At 39.8% G+C, this 24,362-nt stretch overlaps 1 protein-coding gene across 1 annotated transcript; it reads left to right on the top strand.

Annotated features, from left to right (window-relative positions):
* On the top strand, positions 1 to 5,799 carry LOC149476556 (uncharacterized). The gene has a single exon (XM_089711657.1). It carries the CDS (start codon positions 1 to 3, stop codon positions 5,797 to 5,799), a length of 5,799 nt encoding a protein of 1,932 aa, XP_089567783.1.
* The last annotated feature ends 18,563 nt before the right edge of the window (positions 5,800 to 24,362 follow it).

Below are 24,362 nucleotides of genomic sequence, written 5' to 3'. Positions count from 1 at the left end.
ATGAACACGAGAAGCCGGAGCGGAAGAGGAACAACACCATCAGCATCAGAAGCGACCGCCACCGCCACAGGAACGTCGTCTACGAATACGTCGGGAGAAACGAGCTACACTACGGGGACATCGGAGACCTGCACGACCGCGACGAGAACAACGAGGACAGAGGAGAAGAGCAGCTCGACGCCAGCTACGCCGAGCACCATGCCCGTCGACAAGTTGCAGCCAGCACCGTCACCTGTCGTGGGATACACAAACGCCGCTTTCGCGGCGCCAGCCGACAACACCGACGCGCCGACGACCGCCGCCTCCGCGGCGCCGACGAGCAACGTACACCTGAATACAAACGCCGCTCTCGCGGCGCCATCGAACGTCGCCGCCGGGTCGCCAGCACGCCGCTCGAAGACGCTCCGCCAGGCATCAGAGGTGCGGTCGCGGCGCTCCGTAGCCTCCCGCAAGAGACTCCTCGCGGAGTTGGAGGTGAAAGAGCGCCTAGCTGAACTGAAGCTGGAACAAGCGAAGGCCGCAGCAGAACTGGAAAAGGCGCGGCTAGAAAGAATACGCGCTGAAGAAGAATCAACAACGGAAGAGGAAGAAGAGGACTACGAACCGGAACGACGGGTCGAGTCGTGGTTGGAACAGCATTTAAGCCAGCCACTGCCACCCGCCGCCAACCCGACTCGCGAGCTCTCACCGCCACGCTATACAGCGAAGAACGCCGACAACAAGGAAGATCGAGGATGGGGGGCCCGCCAGGAACAAGACGACGGGCCACGGGAACCGAAGAAATACCCGCCCACGCGGTCACCAGAAGTTGCGGCAATTGTAACCGCCTTCAATGAAGTCGCAAGAAGCCAAAGAAAAGTAATAAGATACGGCGGTGAACTGCCAACGTTCACCGGCTCCAGTCACGAGTGGCTATCATTCAAGGCATCGTATGAAGAAACTGAAGAAGGATTCACCGACGGGGAAAACGTCGCACGATTGAGAAAGGCGCTGAAAGGAGCAGCCCTAGAAGCCGTCACCGCCCTACTCATATCGCACACCGGACCCGAGAAAATCATTGAAGCCCTGCAGAGGAGGTTCGGCCGCCCAGACGCGCTGGTTCTGGGCGAAATGGAAAAAATCAAGTCGCTGCCGCGAGTAACGGACAACCCGCGGGACATCTGCATATTCGCAAATAAAATATCGAATATCGTCGCCACCGTCGAAGTTTTAAGAAAACAAGAATACCTGCACAGCCCGGAAATGCTGCGGCAGGTACTGGAAAAGCTGACACCGATCATGAAGAATAAATGGTACGACTTCGCTGCCGACGAACGCGACAAGACACCGCTACTGAAAAAGCTCGCAGAATTCCTGAATAAAGAAGCAGACAAGTGCTCCAGCTACGCTCCATTAGATACAGAAACAAGGAAAAGGACGGAGCGAGCCTACGCAACGAACGACGCGAGCGAGCGAGAAACAAGATGCCCGATGTGCGAGCGAGAGCACAAACTCGTCGAGTGTCGACAATTTACGAACAGCGACGTAAATACACGATGGGAAATAGCGAAGAAATATCGAGTGTGCTTCCGCTGTCTTCGAAGCAAACATCAACGAGCAACATGCCGCGCTCGTCCTTGCGGCCTCAACGGGTGCACCATGAAGCACCACAAGATGCTCCACCATACCAAGACAGCGGAAAAGAAAATTGAAGAGACAGCGCAACCGCAAGCCAGTGAAGAGAAAGTCCTAGTATCAGCGATTAACATCAACAGCGCCACGTCGGAGCAACCTACGCGCCGCCGCGCGTATCTGAAGATCGCTCCCATCACCATCATGGGACCGAAAGGAAAATGCGACACGTACGCGCTGCTCGACGAAGGAAGCACGGTGACCATCATTGAAACGGCGCTTGCAGAGCAGCTGGGTCTCGACGGGCCACGCGAGTCCATCACAATTCAAGGCGTGAATGGGCACGAGAATGAACACGAATACAGCAAGAGAGTGAAGGCACGAGTACGAGGACGACATGAAGAAAAAGAATACGCATTAGACAACGCCCGCACCGTGCACCAGCTCCACGCATTCACGCAGTCCATCCGCGAGAGTGACATCGCCCGTTGCAACCATCTGCACGACCTGCAAGAGGACCTACTGTATGAAAATGCGACACCGAAGCTGCTGATAGGACAAGACAACTGGGAGCTCATTATAACACGAAAACTACGGCACGGCAAGAGGAATCAGCCCGTCGCATCGAAGACGTTATTAGGATGGGTCCTGCACGGCTGCCGCTCCTCGAACAAGCACCCAGTTTTGTTCTGTTCTCATCTCTCGGAAGCGGAGAAGTCACCTGACACACTCGAAAATATGATGAAGAAATACTTCGAATTAGAGTCCATCGGCATCGAACCCAAGCGACAGCGCAGCGACCCGGAGCAGCAGGCACTCAGCATATTGGAAAAGAAAAGTCAACGCCTGCCGTCCGGCCGATATGAAACCGGACTCCTATGGAGAGACGAGTCCGCAGATACACCGAACAACTACGGCGACACATTGAAAAGATTGAAGACATTAGAAAAGAAATTGGACAAAGACGGAGAGCTGAAAAAACAATATGAAGAAAGGATAGAAAATCTACTCTCGTCCGGCTACGCAGAGAGGGCGCAGACTCCGCCCACCGGCGGGAGAGTGTGGTACCTCCCGCACTTTCCAGTGATTAACCCGGACAAAGCGAAGATTCGTCTGGTGCACGACGCGGCCGCTAAGTCACACGGCCGCTCTCTCAACGACATGCTGCTGCCCGGGCCCGACCTACTACAATCTCTGCCTGCCGTCATCATGAAGTTCCGTCAACATCCAATCGCCGTGTCCGCCGACATCAAGGAAATGTTCATGCAGATAAAAATTATAGAAGAAGACCGTGACGCGCTACGCTTCCTCTGGCGTGGCGATCGACGCGACGACGGGCCGCCCGATGAATATCGTATGACATCGCTCATCTTCGGCGCCTCTTCATCACCGTGCACCGCACTCTACATCAAGAATAGAAACGCGCAAGAACACGCGCACGAGAGTCCGGCAGCCGCACGCGCGATACAAGAAAATCATTACATGGACGATTATATACATAGCTACGCGTCCGAAGATGAAGCAAGAGAGATAACGGCGCACGTCGATCGCATACATCGATACGCCGGCTTCGAGCTGCGTGGGTGGGCATCGAACAATGAAAACGCGATAAGAAGTTTTACGAACACCGGGGCGACCACCGTCGAGATCGGCGGGAGCGAGACAGAGCGAACATTGGGACTACTCTGGCACGTGAAACAAGACTACATCGGTTTTCGCGTAAACACAAAACGTGTACCACAGGAAATAATCGAAAATAAGCGAACACCTACGAAGAGAGAAGCCCTCAGTCTCATCATGTCGGTCTTCGACCCACTCGGCCTCATCGCGCCCATCCTCACACCGGCGAAAAGAATAATGCAAGATACGTGGAAGTACAACACCGGCTGGGACGACCCCATTCCCGGCGCGCTACAACATCGCTGGGAAAACTGGGTGGCGAATATTCAGCATCTCGACGCGCTCCGCATCCCACGCTGCTATGACTACGAACCCGCTGCTGAGAGAGAAGTACACACATTCGTGGACGCCAGCGAAGAAGCGTACGCAGCAGTCGTGTATATAAGAGCGACGCGCGCCGACGGATCGATAAACATCGCGATCGCCGCCGCGAAAAGCAGGGTCACGCCCACGAAACCGATATCGATCCCACGTCTAGAGCTGCAAGCCGCCCTGCTCGGAGCACGCCTCACACGAACAGTCGAGGAAGGTCACGACTTTGTCTTCAAGCGAAAAGTGTATTGGAGCGACTCAAGAACAGCACTTGCATGGATACGCAGCGAGCCACGTACATATAAAACATTCGTGGCGCACCGGCTAGCCGAAATAGAAGACCTCACGAAAAAGGATGAATGGCGCTGGGTCCCTACGGCGCACAATACGGCGGACGACGCTACACGCAACACCCCCGCTGACTTCGACCCGCAACACCGTTGGTTCACCGGTCCAGACTTCCTCCGCTACGAAGAATGCGACTGGCCGGTTGAGAAAAAAGAAAACATCATCACCGACACGGGCGAAGAAAAAGAAAAATGCGGCGCGCTGAACACGTCGGACCCCGCCCCCGCATTCATCGACATCGAGCGCTTCTCAACATGGACTCGGCTAGTGCGCACAACGGCCCGCGTGCTGCAATTCATCGAACTCTGTCGTCGCCCCAAACAACTCGTCAATGCAACACGCCGAAAACGTACAAGAAAAAACGAAGAAAAAGACGCGACGTGGAAAAGAAATGTGAAAAAGAACAATGAAAAAATCGTCTCCCGTCCGAACAATGAAGAAAGAAAATATAGAATATTAAGTGCGCGCCACCTACGCGCCGCGGAAAACACACTTGTGAAATTAACACAGAAAGCAACGTACGGGAAAGAGATAGCGATACTACAACAAGGACACCCGCTCACTGAAAAATATCAAGGTCCGCTAGCGGGATTAAGTGTCGCCTTAGACGAAAACGGAATACTGAAACTACGAGGAAGAGTGAATGAAGCCAGCGCGATCGAGGCAGAGGCCGCAAACCCGACAGTGCTCGACGGAAAACACAAGTATACGCAGCTCTATATACAACACATACATGAAAAACTGCATCACGGCGGCGTCGAAATTGTAGTAAACGAACTAAGACAAAGACTGTGGATAACAAGAATACGACCCGCGACAAAGGAGGTGTTGAAGAGCTGCCCGCGCTGCCGCCTGCTGCGCGCGAAGCCCGCGCGCCCATCGACCGGCAACCTGCCCGCCGCACGCCTCGCGCATCACGCGCGCCCATTCACATTCACCGGACTCGACTACTTCGGCCCGCAAGAAGTAACCGTCGGCCGCCATCGAGAGAAGCGCTACGTGGCCCTCTTCACGTGCTTAACATCGCGTGCCATACATCTGGAGGTCGTCGTGTCACTCAGCACCGATTCAGCGATCAACGCGCTGCGCCGCTTCATAGCGCGGCGCGGCTGCCCGGCCGAGATATGGAGTGACAACGCAACGTGCTTCCGCGCGGCCAACAGAGAGCTCACGGACGCGTGGGCCGCACTTGAAGAAGAAGCAGCAGCCCGCCGCATCAGCTGGCGCTTCCTTCCGCCGGCCGCCCCATTCATGGCCGGCGCGTGGGAGCGCATGGTACGCACCGTGAAAGAAGCCCTACGCCACACGCTTCACGAGCAGCGCCCGAGTGACGAGACGCTCGCCACACTCCTCGCCGAAGTAGAAGCCACCGTAAACTCACGCCCACTCACTCATGTGGCCGTGACACCCGACGTGCCGCCCGCCATCACACCGAATATGATCCTGCTGGGCTCCAACTGCTACGTGCCGCCACCCTGCACCATCGAGGAAGACCAAACAACAGCGCGCACACACTGGAAGCGCGCGCAGCAGCTCGCCGACACCTTCTGGCGACGCTGGGTGCGAGAGTACCTGCCCGTACTCCAACAGCGGCGGGAGCCCCACGCAAGCGGCGCGGCCCCCAAGATCGGCGACCTGGTCATCGTGTGCGACTCCAATCAACCAAGGAACACGTGGCCCCGAGGACGAGTCGTCGCTACGTATCCCGGCAAGGACGGCGAGGTACGAGTGGTCGACGTGGAGACCAGCGGCGGCAGGATCCTCCGGCGGCCCACCAAGAAGATCGTCGTGCTACCAGTTCAAATCGCAGAGTGCGACGGCGGGAGAAATGTGCACGACAAACCGTAAAGTACCTAATTTATTGTAAATATAACGTTAGAATCCTGAAGGCTTACGCCTGAAGGCTTATAAAATAATTAGTATGAAAATTAATACGTATTTGTTCTAGTTATATTGAAAAGTTTATGTTTTGTAAAGCAAACTATCTAACTAGTCTAGTAAAGTAAAATAAGTGTTCAGTATAAAATCCTGAAGGCTTATGCCTGAAGGATTATCTGTATAGTAAAGTATAAGGAACAGTTCGTACGTAAAGTTATTTGTGTTGTCTATTCACTATTGCATAAAGATTTATGAAGGCTTATGCCTGAAAGGTTATTATTGTGTTAAAAATGTTTAGTAGAATAGAAAATGTTTATATTTTGTTTGATATTGTAGATGTTTAATTGTAGATTGTAAATGTTTGTGTTTCTTAAGATAATGTTATTACTTGTTTATGTCTTTCGTATATTATGTGAATTAGTGAATGTTTATGTCTTTCTTTATGTTATATGAATATTTTAATTGTGTGATATTAGGATTTAATTGATATTATTGTATTTCGTCATGCGACAGCGTCACGTCCGCGACTGAGCGCACACGCCGTCCCCCGCAGTATATTTATACACCTGAAGCGGGGGACGGGGTAGTATAAAAGAAAATTTGTAAAGAATTGTGCGCGCAGTCTAAACGGGGCGCTGGCGGAGTATATTATGGATGTAATATTAAAATAATATGTTGTAATAATTATGATGAACACAATAAAGTTGTAAAACAATGTAAAAATAAATGATTGAGAAATAAAGAGTGAGGTAAGGGGCGTGGCCAGCCGGAGTGGAGGGGATAACGCGTAAAGTATAAAAATGGACGCAAAACCGGTTGCGTCACGGCATTCCAGTTCCACCCGCGCTTCAGAAAAGCAAGAAGAATAACTCCGCTCCGGCTCGGCACCCTGGCCCTCTACGTATGAAGAAATAATTGTTTGTATTATTTGCAAACCCCCACACCACTACAGTCCACTAAGAGAGGGCCTTCAGCCGACATTAACAACAAGTAGAATTGGAAGATGATTCTCAGAACCAGATCGATTCAAAACGAATACATTACAAACGCTAAAAATAATGATGGAGCACCCACTAAAATATTCAAATTTACAAAATACCTGACCTTACTTTAACAAAGCTGTATTCGCTTTCATTAAAAATAACAAGTCATTTTGCTATTCACTTCGTACATAGTATAAAGAGAACGAGTAAGTTATCTTCCAACAAAGGTACATCGTGCCGTTTGTATGTACGCGGAGCGCTTCGCCACGCCCCCGTTCATGTACGTACGCTAGCTTGACGCACGCACACAACGCCGCTCGGTTCCTTCTCATGGACCGTGCTCGTGAGGGCCGCGCTATTGCTGTGAGCGGTCGATGTTTGTTTATACAATTATTTAAAACTAGTGGCCCGCCCCGGCTTCGCCCGTGGTACATATTTCGCAATAAAAGGTAGCCTATGTCCTTTCTCGGGTATCAAAATATCTCCATACCAAATTTCATGCAAATTGGTTCAGTAATTTAGGCGTGATTGAGTAACAGACAGACAGACAGAGTTACTTTCGCATTTATAATATTAGTATGGATATCAATGTGACAAGTGACAACCCTGCGCCTCGCTAGTTTAGGTACCGTGCACACCTAAACTCCGGGAGATGGCCTACTTGTTTTCTTTATACTATGCTCGGTATCTACATAATCGTTTCTTACAATTTTCCTTAAGTAATTGAATCCTCCCTTCCCTTAAATTGTAAGATCACCTTTATTTAAATGAGGGAGGTTAGTCTATTATTGTAATTGGGCAATTTTTTGCTTCGATAAATGTATTTATTAATTTGTAACGAGGGTATTTAACTATTTATAAAATCATCGTTAACCTTGTTTCGTGGATAATGGATATATAATGTGACTGGAAAGGTGAGAATGCTAAGGATAATAATTTTGGTAATAGGACGAAGTTTACACTTGAATTTTAATATCTAGAACCCTTATCTTTAATCGTTTGTTTTAAAAAGATGGGCTTTTCCACAAGAAGTATCCTAGAAGTTAAATGATTCGGTGTTAATCCGCCTAAAAATTAAATTTTCAAAATTTTACTTACTAGCGGTCCGCCCCGGCTTCGCCCGTGGTACATATTTCGCAATAAAAGGTAGCCTATGTTCTTTCTCAGGGTCTAAAGGTTATCTGTGCCAAATTTCATCAAAATCGGTCCAGTAGTTTATGCGTGAAAACCATACATACATACATACATACAAACCTTTCCTTTTTATAATATTAGTATAGATGTAAAACAGTTTAAATTATTTAAAACCTTTAAGCTCTATGGTAAGTTCTAGCTATGAAATTCAACTCAAAACTGTTAGATTTAGAAGTATGAAATTGACTGATTATCAGGTAGGTATATTAGGAGTAGGTATATTTTATAAGTTCGATTGCGCAAGAGGAAACACAGGTGGCCTAGAGATAGGCGTCGCCCCGGGATGGCAAAAAGGCGCAGCTTCGAATCCTTGTTATTGATTTTTTTCTATCTATTAAATTTTCTAGTACCATATATTTTTAATATACAAAATGATAAGAAACCATGCCAAGGGTAACCGATAAATCCCGTAAAACACGTTACAAGTTACAACATAAAGGCGTTCTGAAGTGGCCTCGTCTATTATACGTTATAACAATGACACTCAGAACGGCTGAGGGCCCACTCGACTCGGCATGAAAAATCTGCCCGCACTTGTGAGAATAGCGGAGTTGTCTTATTAATTTTCGAGATTAGATGTGTGTATTGGGTAATGTATGGGGTACGTGCCTAGTTTTGGGTATAAGGGTAGTTGTGTAGCTGTTTCTCAATCTGTATTGATATTTATATTATCGATTGATTGGTGATAAGTGGACGATTCTGGTAAGAAGAGTTGAAAATTGTAAAAGCAAATTGGAATAACACAAAAAAAATGGATGTTGCGACTCTACAATCTACATTCAACAAGGTGTAAAAAAGAAGAAATAGGTACCTGATTACCTATATTTATGTAAGGCTCAATTTTTTTAGTTTCAGCTTTAATTTTCAGCTATAAACATTTAGCAGAAATCCTTAACTTTCACGAATAGAAATAGAAATCTTCGTACTTAATATTTTTATTTTTCAATCCTTGATATAACTTTTATTAATTAAAGCCTCACTCAACAAAATCTACTCAATTAATTATACCTTTAAAATAGTTACTACGACTAATTTCAAATATCATCTTCAGGTATTTCAAACAAAAAAGTTTAAGACGGCTCTTTATAACTATGAAATATTTGTACTAATTACATAACGTCTTTTAATATAATGAAACGATTCGTAGACATGTTCTTAAGACTACATAATACCCCCTAGACGCTTGAAGGGCTCTTTATCTGGAGTAAGGCATGAAAAATCTGCACAAAAAGCACTTGAAAAGATATAACGGAGTTATCCTTTTAATTCATGAATTTAGCACGTACCAGCCTTTCCATGATAGGTACATCACACGTATATGCAAATATGTACTTTGTTACCGGCCGTTATTGCTGAAATTTGCTTGTATTATTTTGAAAATATGTTGCTACATTTTTGTACAGTGTACAAGATTGGTGTAATGGAGTGTCTTAAGTATATTTTGTTTAGAAACTTTCGCTACTTTACGGCGCTATGGCATTTCTCGTTTGAATAATAAATGTTTTCGATGTAGGAAATTTGGTTGAATTTATATGATTCAGGAGGCAAATATGAGTTCCGTGTGAACAGCAGTTTTATTGTTCTTGGCTTTTGAATTTGTAAGTAAAATTGACATGTTGAAGGGAAATAGTATACGAGTTATACCTAATAATGATGGTAAATGATGAAAAATTGAAGTGGTGTAATAAAAATGTTATAAAACAAACAATTCTTTGACCACTTTCTTTTTCGAAAATTCATGTTCTAATAGGCACATAAGTTTTTTTTTAATACGTAATAATATGTAGTTTATGTCCAATTATTGGTATTTTTATATTAATATCAGTTTTTATTTTAGCGTTCTCTCCTATTATCTTAGTGTAGACGCCCCTGCACATCATATGAAAAAAAAATACTTATTCATATATTATTACATAGGTACATAATATTATTTCCACTAAATGATTAAAATATAATAACAAAGACACGTCTATAATGTTAATACTTATACAAAATTTATTAAAAAATTGTGGACATGGTCGTAAAATCTTTTCGTAGTAAAATTTTATCAGTCATAAAGTATGGCGTCGCGACGTTTTATGGGAGAATTTTAAGAAATTCACTCAACTGTAGGAAAAATTGCCATTTAATCATTTATGATGTAATATATAGAGGCTTAGTGCAGGTGTGCTCAAATTGGAAGATAAGTTTAATAAGGTAAATTGTTATAAATTATCTTCGTGTGAGGAAGCCAGGAATTCAATTTTGATTCCTAATTATGTAAAATATATACCTAATATGTATTATCTACTAGAATACATCCATACTAATATTATAAATGCGAAAGTAACTCTGTCTGTCTGTCTGTTACTCAATCACGCCTAAACTACTGAACCAATTTGCATGAAATTTGGTATGGAGATATTTTGATACCCGAGAAAGGACATAGGCTACCTTTTATTGCGAAATATGTACCACGGGCGAAGCCGGGGCGGACTTTTTTAAATAATTGTATTCTTAACTTAGTATAGTAAGATATGGGTCGGAAATAATCGTTACCTACATTTTTTTTAAGAAAAATAATTAATTCACTACATGTACTTATATACTACTAGTGGTCCGCCCCGGCTTCGCCCGTGGTACAAATTTCGCAATAAAAGGTAGCCTATGTCCTTTCTCGGGTATCAAAATATCTCCATACCAAATTTCATGCAAATCGGTTCAGTAGTTTAGGCGTGATTGAGTAACAGACAGACAGACAGAGTTACTTTCGCATTTATAATATTAGTATGGATAATAATTATCCTAACAAATCAATTTTATAAATACGGAAGCTACTTTGTATGTTTTTCATTCAACGTTGCAACGAAGCATGATTTTAGTGGGTGACATACTTTTTACCGAAGTGGAACATTTAAGTGGGAAAAAACCTTTTGTCAGCGTGGTCAAAGCTGTTAGCGAAACATATAATATATACAGAACAGAACAGAAAAGAATATAATAGAATAGAAGTTAATAGAAGAGAATAGAAGAGAATGCAATAGAATATAAAAAGCGTATGAATTTAAAATGGCAATGTATATTTTTTCAACGTTTACTTTTCCTATTACTTTTTAAAGGTAATTCCGAAGTACATTTGCTAAATCATTTCAATGTACCTATTCGTTAACACATTTGAAAGTTTAATTTTGCAAATGTCACAGTGCCACATTTACGCTTAGTGCACCCGTGATTTATACTTCCAATATTTGAGCTAAAGGCTTGAATGTTAAATAACAAGCTTTCAACCCTTTGGGATATAACTGAATTGAAAAAGAAGTGAAGAATTGTATATGTGAGGTCTTGATGATATTTGTACCTATGACAGATTCATATACTATTAAGGGCTAATTTTTCAATCCTTGGTTAAAACTTATTCGTCGAATAACGTATAAAACTACCATTTCAAAATGTTATGTCTTATTGCCCGCAATTGACAGTTTACAGGTGACATTTTAATATTATCGTGTAATACTTTATTGGACGGATAAGTTTTAACCAGGGATTGAAAAATCGGCCCTAATACTAATAATGATACCGTTATTTGAAAATGTTAATGGTTTGTGAAGATAGATGCGTCTCTTTCACGCATAAAACTATGATATTTTGTTCCAGAGATGAAGTTTTTAAGGTCATTTATTTAAGTATGGACAGTACAAGATATAGGTATAATCTGTTGTAACTACTAAAATTGATTTCTGTACACTACAATATTTCTTAAAAACGAGATTGGAAAGCCAAGAATTATATTAGACTAGATTTCCGCCCGCGGCTTCGCCCGCGTTTTCAAAGAAAAACTGGCATAGTTCCCGTTACCGTGGGATTTCCGGGATAGTATCTATCCTATGTGTTAATCCAAGTTACCCCCTATATGTGTGCTAAATTTCATTGTAATCGGTTCAGTAGTATTTGCGTGAAAGAGTAACAAACACACACACACGTCCTCACAAACTTTCGCATTTATAATATTAGTAGGACTGATATCAGCTAAAGACAATTATTAATAAAAAACCCATGGAGGGTTGTCGCGTAAAAACCACAGGACAGTTCTTTGGCATATCACTATAAATTATGATGTTACTTAAGTAATTTGTAAAATTAAATTATTGTAAAACTGACATGATTAAAAAGAGCAACTATGGAGTTTCTTGCCGATTCTTCTCCGTAGATACTGCTTTCCGAATCGGTGGTAAATGTTAAAAATATGTACCTATGACGTTTCAAAAGTGCTTCTAGAAGAAGTCTAATTGAATAAATAAATGTTTGAGTTTGAGTTTGAGTTTAATCAAACTGCTACTTTATTTAATAGACATCGAATGACACAAGTATCCCTTTTTAACCTTTATCCACACCGGTTAAGTTATTTATCAAATTAATTAATATATTATTCACATGTTAAACTTCCATGGAATTTGTCATACAATTCTGTTTGAAGATTTTGAAGCAAATAATACGTTCAATACACTAGCAAGCTTTGGGACTTGATATTAAAGGCCCTTTATAGTTTCAGATATTTGATTTACAGGTTCAGTGAAGCAATTATTGCTAAACTAGGGTAAGATCACGGCTTCACTCGTGTGGTACATGGATAAAAAGACGTGTGGCACTTGGGGACTGCCGCGGTAAAGCTATTGCATGCTATGCCTTCAAGCCACACCTCCGTGCCCGTCGGATTGGGGAGCGTGAGGTTTTTTCGTTACGGAATTTCTGGATTCGGTCCCAGCGCTCAAGGCCCGCGATAGAAGCTATGCAATAGCTTAAAAGTTTAATTACTAAAATAATGTAGAGTTTAATTTATTCGGCACTGATTTATTCGTTTAGTAGGTTTTGAGTTGAAAAATATCAAACATACAGCCATTTTTAATCAACGCAATCATCATTAACAGCCCATGTTTGTCCACTGCTGGACATAGGCCTCAGTCATGGCACGCCATTGAGCCCGGTCATTTGCTCGTTGTCGCCAGTTTTGCCCAGCAACCCTGCGGATGTCGTCACTCCACCTTGTAGCAGGGCGTCCTACGCTACGTTTGCCGAGCCGCGGTCTCCACTCCAGTACATGTGTGCCCCAGCGGTTATCCGTTCTGCGGCACATATCAACGCAATAAGCTGTGACAATGTGTGTGTTCATGAAAATATTTTCCTTATGTTATTCCCCCGAACTAATTACCATTTCCCATTGGATATTGGAGCCACGAATTGAAAGTTAATAATCTGATTGCGGAGTTTTACACGCCTACGAAACGACTTGACCGATTCTCATGAAATTTTCTGTGCATTTCGGGTACTTAGTTCTGAAATTCGGACCACATCTATTTTTCATATCATGTGATAAGAAGAAGGCAGAACAACGTTTTCCGGGACAGCTAGTATAATATAATTTTTTTCTCTATACGCTAAGAACACAGCGAAAAGACGCGACGAAGAACACCAAAAAAGGACATTCACCAAATGAAGATCCGACTAGAACACAATGGTGAATGAAAAAATAACTGTGAAATGCCTGTCCGTCGGTATTTCGCATAAATTTGAATAAAATCGATATTTCAATTAAAACTATGGGTATACCTTTCATTGCTGGTGTTTTGAAAGCTTCCAAAGCTGATAGGAATTTAATACCGCTATTGTATAGAGTATAGACTGTAATATTATCTAGATTGTAGGTATAATGAACGGAAATTCTAACCCTTGTTTGGTTTTACCGATTGCTAATTAGTCCCATTAAATTATATCCATTGAAACCTACCAAACAAACCTACAAATTGTTTTATATAAATTAAATATTAAACAAGACTTAAACACCGAAAACGGTTTACAAAGAACTAAGGTTGTACTACCAACAATAAGAAAAATTAACAGCAAATCCATACTAATATTAAAAAACTGTAGTTTGTTTGCTTGAACGCGCTAATATCAGGAACCTCGAATTTTCAAAAATTATTCACTGTTAGATAGTATATTTATCGAGTATAGCTTATAGCATAGGCCATATTATTATATCATCACGCTAAAATCAATAGGTACGAGCGAAGCAAATCGCGTAAAACCGCGAGGCACAACTAGTCTTAAAATGAAATTCTACGAAAAGTGACCAAATAATCGCTATGAGAGAATTTTCTTAATACATTATTAATGAAAAAATCTTTGAAAACATCCAATAATTGACTCGACATTGTTAAAAATCATCCGCGATATTTCGTGTCCCTATTATAATCGCCATTTTGAAAAATTGCACCGTTTTACAAAGCATTCAGTATTATTGAATGGGAAATTTCTTTTGGGAAAAATGATGGATTGCTTGTCGTTTGAATTAAAGAGCTCGATTAAATGAGGATAAATTATGTCGTTAATACGGGGAGGTTAGGAATTTAATAATTCTGTGTGAAGGGACTTGTAAGAATAGGAAGTAACTGTTAAAGTTAAAGATTATATTTTTTAAATAGCTAACTATTATTATAATGTCCAGTTCTATATCTATACTAATATTATAAAGAGGAAAGGTTTGTATGTATATATGTATGGTTTTCACGCATAAACTACTGGACCGATTTTGATGAAATTTGGCACAGATAATCTTTAGACCCTGAGAAAGAACATAGGCTACCTTTTATTGCGAAATATGTACCTCGGGCGAAGCCGGGGCGGACCGCTAGTATTAAATAATTTGTTCATTTCATTTAATTATACTCTATGATGACAAAAGAGTATTTAATAGAGATAAAATACTAATACCACATTACTTTTCAATTTACAAGACCTATAATAGGCACCTTTTATTTCAGAAATTATTTTTCCCAGTCTGAGAAGTGAGAATAACCAGAAATAAAAGAGATTTGTAAATATTCAATCAACATTATAAATCTTGAACAAAAGCTATCGTTTTTTAGTGCAATATAAATTGTAACATAATCTTTAACAATATAATATGTTTCACAAATGCTTAAAATGATATAAAAATTATGTCATTTAAATTTTTTTTCCTCTATTTATTTTACTTACAAGTAATTTAGATTTTCTATAAAAATATTATACTACAAATAACTTAAAGTTTACAGACAATAGAATCGATTATTCTCTTACTGAGACGATATTTCACTAGATTCAATCTTCCTTTATAATTAGAAGGCTCAGTAAATCAATCTAGAAGAGATAACGTGTACATACAGATAGATAAAACTACGAGCTTTTTTTAATTGCCAAGTTTATTCGATTCACATTGATGCAAAAGTCGTTACATTTGGAAAAAAATATGAGATAAAATTATATTATGGTCAAAGTTAGGAAAAAGGTTGTTTTGTAAAAAAAAATTAATCACAACCCCGTCAGATTACTTCGTTATTTCGCAAAGAAACACGTTTTGCACCTCTACCTTAAAAATAATAAAATATAAACCCATATTAAATATAACTTGCAAGTTGCAAGATGGGTATGAACATTTATTAATTACTAGCTTTCCGCCCGCGGCTTCGCCCGCGTTTTCAAAGAAAAACCCGTTCCCGTAGGATTTCTGGGATAAAACCTATCCTATGTCCTTTCTCGGGTATCAAAATATCTCTATACCAAATTTCATGCAAATTGGTTCAGTAGTTAAGGCGTGATTGAGTAACAGACAGACAGACAGAGTTACTTTCGCATTTATAATATTAGTATGGATTTCTTTGGTTTCAAATTTAACATACTTTTATCCAACAAAAATGATCACTATACAGTAAAAGCTCACACAACTATCGTTCTGTATATCCCCACTAGCCTCTTCATTAAGGTCGAATGCAAAAGGATTGCCGATTCATTAATTACAAGGGCTTTTCGGATATTTATCGTCAATGTAGGTGATTCGTCTTAAACCATCTTGAGCTGTAAATTTTCGATTTAGCAATTGATGAGGCCTACTTACAAATGTATTGGTTTTTGAGATTGAGCTGGCGGCGTGTATTTATTTGAATCGGATTAAATAGCTTTGTATTTGGAGAAGTTATATAATACATAATATGTCTATATTAATACTAGCCGTTCGCCGCGGCTTCGCTCGTGGTACATGTTTATGTTTTCATTCCATAAGAACCATCCTCGCACTTCAGGGAATATTATAAAAATAAGAATTATCGAAATCGGTCCACCCGTTCACGCGTGATACCGTGACGATGCTTCTCTGAATTTTCAACTATAGACTAGAGTAGATAATTTTTGAAACAAAAAAAAATCGCAGTCGGATGAAACCCATTAGAAAAGGAGGGGAATATGATAAAAATGTAAGGAAAAATAAATTACGGTCAATCCGAGTTCGGGAAGCGGGAGGGGGGAGCTTTTAAGAGAAAAAAATGGTCTCTCTCTATTTCCGACAAAACTACAATTCCTACGGAAAAAAGTTCAATGGCAAAGTTGTAGGTAATAAAAGGATATACAACTTTTGTATTAACAATTTTTTCACATAACCTCAAAATTTAGGTGAAAAATTCAAAAAACCAAGTTTTTGGTTTTTTACTTTTATCTACTTCAAAATTAATTTTTTTTTCTACGAAATTTGGTGGAAACTTACTTTATTATGTCCCGAATACACTGTAATTTATTTGATTGAAAATATTTATTTTTTCGCCTTATTTTGAATTAATACCAAAAAAACAACCTAATTTTCAATCGAAAAGTCACCCGTCAAAATATCAGCTTTTTTCAAAAACTTGGGGTGCCTTTTATTCATTGAAATCTCTACTTTCATATGGTGTAAAAAAATAAACACCACCATAGTAAATGTTCTCAGGAAATGCATACAAACAGTCTGAAAATTAGCTTTTACTAAATCAGGCACACTTCTCGAACTACCTGAAATGTTTTTATGGACATCATTTTGCTTTTGAATATGCTGTAAAATATTAAACTTAGAACAGATAATTATTTTTCTTTTGAAATATTACCGAAAAGCCGATACAAGAGAAGATATAGAGTTCAAGAAGTGTGCCTGATTTAGTAAAAGCTCATTATCACACTGTTTGTATGCATTTCCTGAGAGCATTTACTATAGTGGTGTTTATTTTTTTTTACACCATATGAAAGTAGAGATTTCAATGAATAAAAGGCACCCCAAGTTTTTGAAAAAAGCTGATATTTTGACGGGTGACTTTTCGATTGAAAATTAGGATGTTTTTTTGGTATTAATTCAAAATAAGGCGAAAAAATAAATATTTTCAATCAAATAAATTACAGTGTATTTGGGGCATAATAAAGTAAGTTTCCACCAAATTTCGTAAAAAAAAAAAATTTTGGAGTAGATAGAAATAAAAGACCAAAAACTTGGTTTTTTGAATTTTTCACCTAAATTTTTAGGTTATGTGAAAAAATTATGAATACAAAAGTTGTAGAACTTTTAATTACCTACAACTTTGCGATTGAACTTTTTTCTATAGGACTGGTAGTTTTGTCGGAAATCAGGAGAAACCATTTTTTTCTCTTAAAAGATCCCCCCTCCCACTTCCCGAACTCGGATTGACCGTAATTTATTTTTCCTTTCATTTTCATCATATTCCCCTCCTTTTCTAATGGGTTTCATCCGACTGCGATTTTTTTTATCTTTTCATTATTTTCAAAGGCTTCTACCCCAGTCTATACATATATAGCTCGATGAAACTCTATGATAATAATATAATGAAATAATCATTTTGTAAAGCATTCATAAACAAGTACAAGCCTATAGTTATTCATGTTTCTTTCATAAACATTAATTCTTGGTTTTTCATATTACTCATTTCCTGTTCTGCTCATATCTTGTAAAACATTTTATTTCTTATTTTCTATAAGAACACAAATAAAAATATCAACGAGAGCATCTAATCTATTTTAAATCGTAACTTTTATCTCTATTTTCCTTAGCAACAATTCACCTAACAAATAATAGACATGCCATCTCTATCACCATCTCACTCGCACATCCTTTCAATTCACCACAACAGTAATTCCAAAGAAACCGTCCCAGAGGTTAGATTCTGGGCAATAAAACTTGAGCAGCATAAGCAATGGATTAAACATGTCGTGCCTTTACGCACGCTCTAAATTTTACTTAGTCTTTAACGAATACACGGATGTAGAGATTATGGATGTGTGTAATTTAACTTGACAGATTTCATTCAATTTTGAAGACTAATTATGGTTAGGGAGCCAGGTGCAAATTTGGTTAACTATTTCCTCTCAAGAGATAATTCGTCAGACGCATGAGAGTATAGTATTATAAAGCCTCGTGAACGTCAGCTGGCGCTCGGTTGGGGGGGTGAGCGGTTGTAGCCTCCCACGCACATAGGAAAAAAAATACATTCATTCATTCATTTCCTCTCAGCTAAAAATTTGTCAAATTGTAGCTAACCCAATATCTCAACGAAAAAAAATAGTCAGCTGGTTACAACATGGTGTATTATACGTCAGCTGGTGTCTCGAACATGAAAGTTAAATTTAAAGAAAATTTATTTTCCGTTATTTCCTCTCAAACAAAAATTTACCTGATGATAGCTTATATGTAACTGTGGATAAATATATATGTCAGCTGGCTGTATCTTGGTGGAAAAACCGTCAGCTGATACGGGAGGCTACTGCAACCGCTCTTCCCCCCAACCGAGCTCCAGCTGACGTTCACGAGGCTTCATAATACTATACTTTGATGCATTTTACTAATTACCGCTTGAGAGGAACTTGGTCATAAAATCTGCTGCTGGCTCCCGGACCATTATTATTATCAAGAATTGGTAGCAATTAATACAATAATTTATTGAGTTTTTTTATTCAAGCATGTATTATAGTTTAAAACACAATTATTAGCTTCACCTGTAGGTATATTCCGATGTAACCATCGAGATAATATGTATAGTACCTACATACTATCTCTATGGATGTTACGCACTCCTTTCAAATCGATTTTGTTTCACTTTAAATGGACAAATTTACTTCAAACTTGGTACATTTATCAAGGATCGGTGACAATATAATAATTTTATGAGTTTATCTTATTCAAAGAGTCATTTCCTTTCCTACCAGGTAGCCTGCTAGAGATTGCTGTCCAGCAATAAGGCCGCGTTTTGTGTAAAATATAGACTTATATTTATTTATATATTTTGTAACTATTGATCACCATTGCTCATGAACATTTACAAAAAAACCTTTACAAATTCCTTGCTCAGTTTCAAGAGGTAAGGAAATAATAAAAGGAATAAAGACGGGAATAAATAAGTCTAATCGGAAAAGTAAGGCAAGGATACAGGTCACAAATATAGCGACGCCCCCCGCGAATAATCCGGTAATGACCTATTACGGGGTTTTTCATGTTATGCGTTTTTCGGCATCTAGAAGTTAAAATACACCATGTACATTTTTTTCAGAATTTTTCTATCTTTATTTACGAAGATATGAAAAATTACGCGTATATTCCATAAAATAACATTAAAATGTATTTTAAACGAATAATATGGTTTTAGATCTTTACGAAAAATAATATCAATATGCTTCGACAGTAAACATTGTTACGATATTATTCAGGTAAATAGTTTTCTACATTATTTAAGTAAGTGCTAGTACAGGCTTATTCGGGGTTTTATTAAGAAATCGATTTCCAGATACATTCATTATGGAGTGCAAGTATGCAAGGTATTTTTTTAAACACTTTCTATTACTGAGCAAATGATTTACACGGCCTTAGAAAAATTAAAAGAGATGAAAGTTTGATAGATAAACGAGGCAGGCATCAGAATAGACCACATCGAAACCTTCATCTTCATCTTCATTAGATGCTGGTCGTCCGACTCAGGTTCTACCTGCTGCCCACAATTATAAGCCCCCATCAGTATGGCTTCATGCCACAGAGGAGCACCGAGGACGCCCTCTATAGACTGGTGGGCCACATCAGAAATAAGAGGGAGGAGAAGAAGATTTCTGTTGTGGTATTTCTGGACATAAAGGGAGCCTTCGACAGCGCCTGGTGGCCAGTCATAAAGGTGCGGTTGGCCGAAATTGGGTGTCCGGGGAACGTAAGGCGGGTGATCAGCAGATACCTGAGTGGAAGAGGTGTGAAAGTTACCTAACTTTCACACCTCTTGTCCCCCGCATATCTGCGTGTGTGAAGTGAGTAGAGATACCAACAAGGGGTCCGTGCAGGGTTCCATAGGTGGGCCGCTCCTGTGGGACCTCTTGCTGGATCCTCTGCTGTGGATGTTAGAGGAGATGGATGTGTTTTGTCAGGCTTTTGCCGACGACATTGTGCTAGTGTTTGATGGAGATACTGCTTTAGAAGTAGAGACGAAGACACACTGCACATTGAGGAATACTATAGGACGAATGGGGTGTCAGAAATAAACAAAAATTCGCACCACACAAGACATGTGCCCTGCTCTCGACACGAAAATTAAAATTTGACATGCCACGACTTGTAATGGGGAGTGTGGACATCCAATATTTCGAAAGTATTAAGATACTGGGCCTTACTATTGATGGCGGCCTGACATTGACCGAAACGTCGGGAGCGTTTGCAAAAAGGCAATCGCCCGTTATAGCTATTAGCAAGAGCAGCTAGAGTAAATTCGGGGCTTAACCCCCAAGTAGTTAGACTATATATATCGCAGTTATAGAACCGACTATCTTGTATGCATCAGCAGCGTGGGCACCCACTACGGAAAAGATGGGGGTCCAAAAGAGGCTTAACACCGTTCAACGGGGTTTTGCCCAGAAGATCTGCAGAGCATATCGGACTGTCTCCCTGAACTCTGCGATGCTGTTGGCTGGGATTCTCCCTCTTGACCTCAGGATACTCGAAGCTTCGAGGCTTTATGAGATCAAGAGGGGTGTGTCGCACCCGGCGGTGTTGAGGGACAGGGAGGTGGAACGAATGGCTCTTGCGATTGAGGACCCACATTCGGCAGAGCAGGTAGAGCTGGGCCTCGGCTTGTTAAATGAGGACACCTATGCTGACGTGGTTAACAGCCACGTCCACAGGGTCTATACGGACGGCAGTAAGATTGAGGGTCGAGTCGGAGCCGCCTTTTCCGTATGGAAAGGTGATGCCGAGACAAAGGCCATTAAGCTTGCGTTGCCACCGTATTGTACCGTCTATCAGGCTGAGCTCCTAGCGCTCAAAAGAGCAGTAGACATAGCCTGCAAGAGTGGAGCGGCAAAGGTCGGTGTCCTTATTGACTCCAGATCGGCGCTCCAGGCGGTTACCCTGAGTTCCCCTCATCCCCTGGCTGTGCAAACACGGGCGGTCCTCCGAAAAGCTGCATTGCAGAGGCGGGAGGTCTCCCTGTTTTGGATTAAGGCGCACGTAGGGCGGGGAACGAACGGGCAGACGAGTTAGCCAAGGAGGCCGCTCTGGGGTTGAGGAGGAAACCGGATTACGATCTGTGTCCTGTTTCATTCGTCAAGCGTATTTTGAGACAGGCTACGATCAGCGAATGGGATAGGAGATACGATGTGGGAGGAACGGCCGGAGTCACGAAGCTCTTTTTCCCAAGCGCTGCTACTGCATAGAAGGTAGTCGGGAAAAAGACATCACACACCACACCATACAAGTACTGACTGGTCACGGTGGATTCGCATTCTGTGAGGTTCTGATGAGGATTCTGATTAAATTTTTAACTGTAATAGGACCATAGTATAATTTTCATGATTATGTAATCATGTGTAATAGTCGTGTCTTCAGTTCAGTGTCTATTTTTTATAATAATAATAACTATCGTGTTTTGTGAAACAATCCAAAGTTGTTTCATTTACTGAAATGTCCTGTATTTCATAAAATATACTATAATAATCATCAAATAATACTTAAGTAAACTATTCGAATAAACAGTAATAGTTATAACAATAAAATGTACGTTACTGTTAAACAATCGAATAACCAAATAATAGATTTTTACAAATGTTCAGTATACAAAACAAATAACACGAATATTAGCGCAACAAGATATTACTGTTGCCGTCGAAAATATAAATTTACACGAACAATATCGTAAGTGACATTACTGACCAGAGCTTGACCTACACTTGTATAGTAAAATGCATCCAGCTAAATTATAACGAAGCCCTTGGGACTACTTAAATTTTGTTGAAATAACCAGATAGCTGAAAAAATTAGCTTCCATATGCGATATTAAAAGTCTCTGATACTTGTTGTTTAATGGAGTTATTAAGGAAAAATGGTTTTTTATTTTTCCTGAACATTTTCACTTTTACGATTACCGGATTATTCGCGGGGGGCGTCGATAGATATAATTGTTAGAATAATAGGGTAATTAGAACGAAGAAGTGGAACAAGGATTGAGGCTTATAACAATGACAGTCGGTTTTAATCTTAGCAAAGTGAAGGTATTTAGGTCTGAACTATGATATTTTCCTTCGCTATGCGCTATATAGGGTTAGAATACAGATGCTATTTTATAGGACTTACTCAATTGAATAATAGAATATTAAATTACATATTTAAAAAGGTAGTAAGACTTTCGTCCTGTGCTATTGCACAGTATTTCCTGATTGCAGTTGAAACAGACATTCAAAAAACTTAATTTAAAACAGCGATACATTCATTCCGATGTTTTTTTACTCATAAGAGAAGTTCCAAAGAAAATGGACAGATAATTTAAAAGTCAATGAGAATATACACTTTCGTCTAATTCAAACACGACGACCAATCCTTTAAAGTCCAACATCATAACCACTAAGGCACAGTTCTAACTGTCAGAATACATTGAACAATCTATAAAATCATGTCGAAAATACGTTCGAAAATGTATTTTAAAGGAAAATCGTATCAGCAGATGTCATGTTAGAAGGAACATCTATTGGTGTCTATAGTCAACTCGTTTTGTCTTTGTTTTCTGACTACAATGGTGTTACATACATAAAAGGCAGCGAAAAGGACGCATTATGTATTCGTAAATGATATTCCAACTGTGTTGTAGGTACTTAAAATTTCATCATTCTAAGTCTAATGAAGTATTATTTAATAAAGTACTATTCGTAGTATCTTATTGCCAAAAAATTTTGTTTATAATACATATGCCAATTTTTGTTTATAATACATATGCAAATTAATTTTTGTTTATAATACATATGCCAAAAATACCATTTTATTATACTGTCCTTTTGCTTTGGTAGTCTATATCAGGCAGATTTAATACGTGAAAGGTGTCCTAAAAATATATTAGTTAAAATGAAATGCCGCGTCTATTGCTAAAGCAGAAATTTTAGGTAAACTGTTTTATTAATAGATTTTTTGACTGTACGCACGTTCGTGTATCAGTTAAAAAAATCTTATCTCTTTTAGGCGTTATACAAACTAAACCAATTATTCGTTCAGTAGACAATAAACGCAATGAAACTATACATTAACGCGGGTATTGCTAATGAAATAATAATAATTACCTATTAAATGGTTTCACGCTTTGCAGCACTAATACTTTTATGAACTAGAACTTTGGTCATATTGAAGTTATATTTTAAACGGGTATAGGTTTTTGTTATAATTTGTGATAGAGATTTAATGCAGGAGGATTTTTGAAAAATATATATTATGTCAATTTGTATAATAGATAATTATTAAATACCTAAATTAATTAATATCTCGTTCATCACGATGATCAAAAGAAGAATAACTTTTACAATTTTGTAGAGCGAATTCATAAATATTACGAGCTAGGTACAGTAGAAAGTATTCCTTATTTCACGTCAATATTCCGCTATATTTGTTCTCAAGTTTTGTATGATTCACAAAAAATATATTAAGAACAGTCGTAAAACACTTGAGTATGCATTTTTATTTATTTATTACAGGCATATCTAGTAAATTACTTTTAAAATTACAGAAATATTCGACACAACGATTACAACTCTACAATTTTGACGCTTGTTTATTCATATTTGCTTGATAATAACAAAAATTACATTTATTTTTATAAAGCGCATCCAGTGTTCCTACATCCATGTGAAGGCTGATAATGTCGACATGTAGGTTGTTTTATGTCAAAGGAAAACTTTGCTTTTTGGTACATAGTCGCGAAATTAGGGCTACATATTGCAAGTTGTAAAGTAATACGATTTCGGGAGTTAAATGTTTCAATCTTTGTGTCAAAGCAGAGTTGATAAAATGATTTTGGTGATAGTATTTGGCGAGTTATTTTGTCTTTTTTATGGGTAGTATTAAGTTATAGCTTATCTATATTATTTACTTATTTTAGTCATAGTAGTTACACTATTTGTGCAACCCTGATGCTGACCACGATCCTCAGACATGAGGGACCGACAATATAGAGAGAGAGAATACGTTAAAATTTTAAGTACATTCTTACAAAAACACCATGTCAACTCCTTGCCAGAACTGCTAGT

The sequence above is a fragment of the Colias philodice genome, chromosome 27, assembly GCF_061535455.1.
Source record: "Colias philodice isolate Cphi_HAF_F1 chromosome 27, ilColPhil1 Martin Lab GWU primary, whole genome shotgun sequence".
NCBI classification, from domain to species: domain Eukaryota; kingdom Metazoa; phylum Arthropoda; class Insecta; order Lepidoptera; family Pieridae; genus Colias; species Colias philodice.
This window is presented reverse-complemented; position numbering and strand designations above follow the sequence as displayed.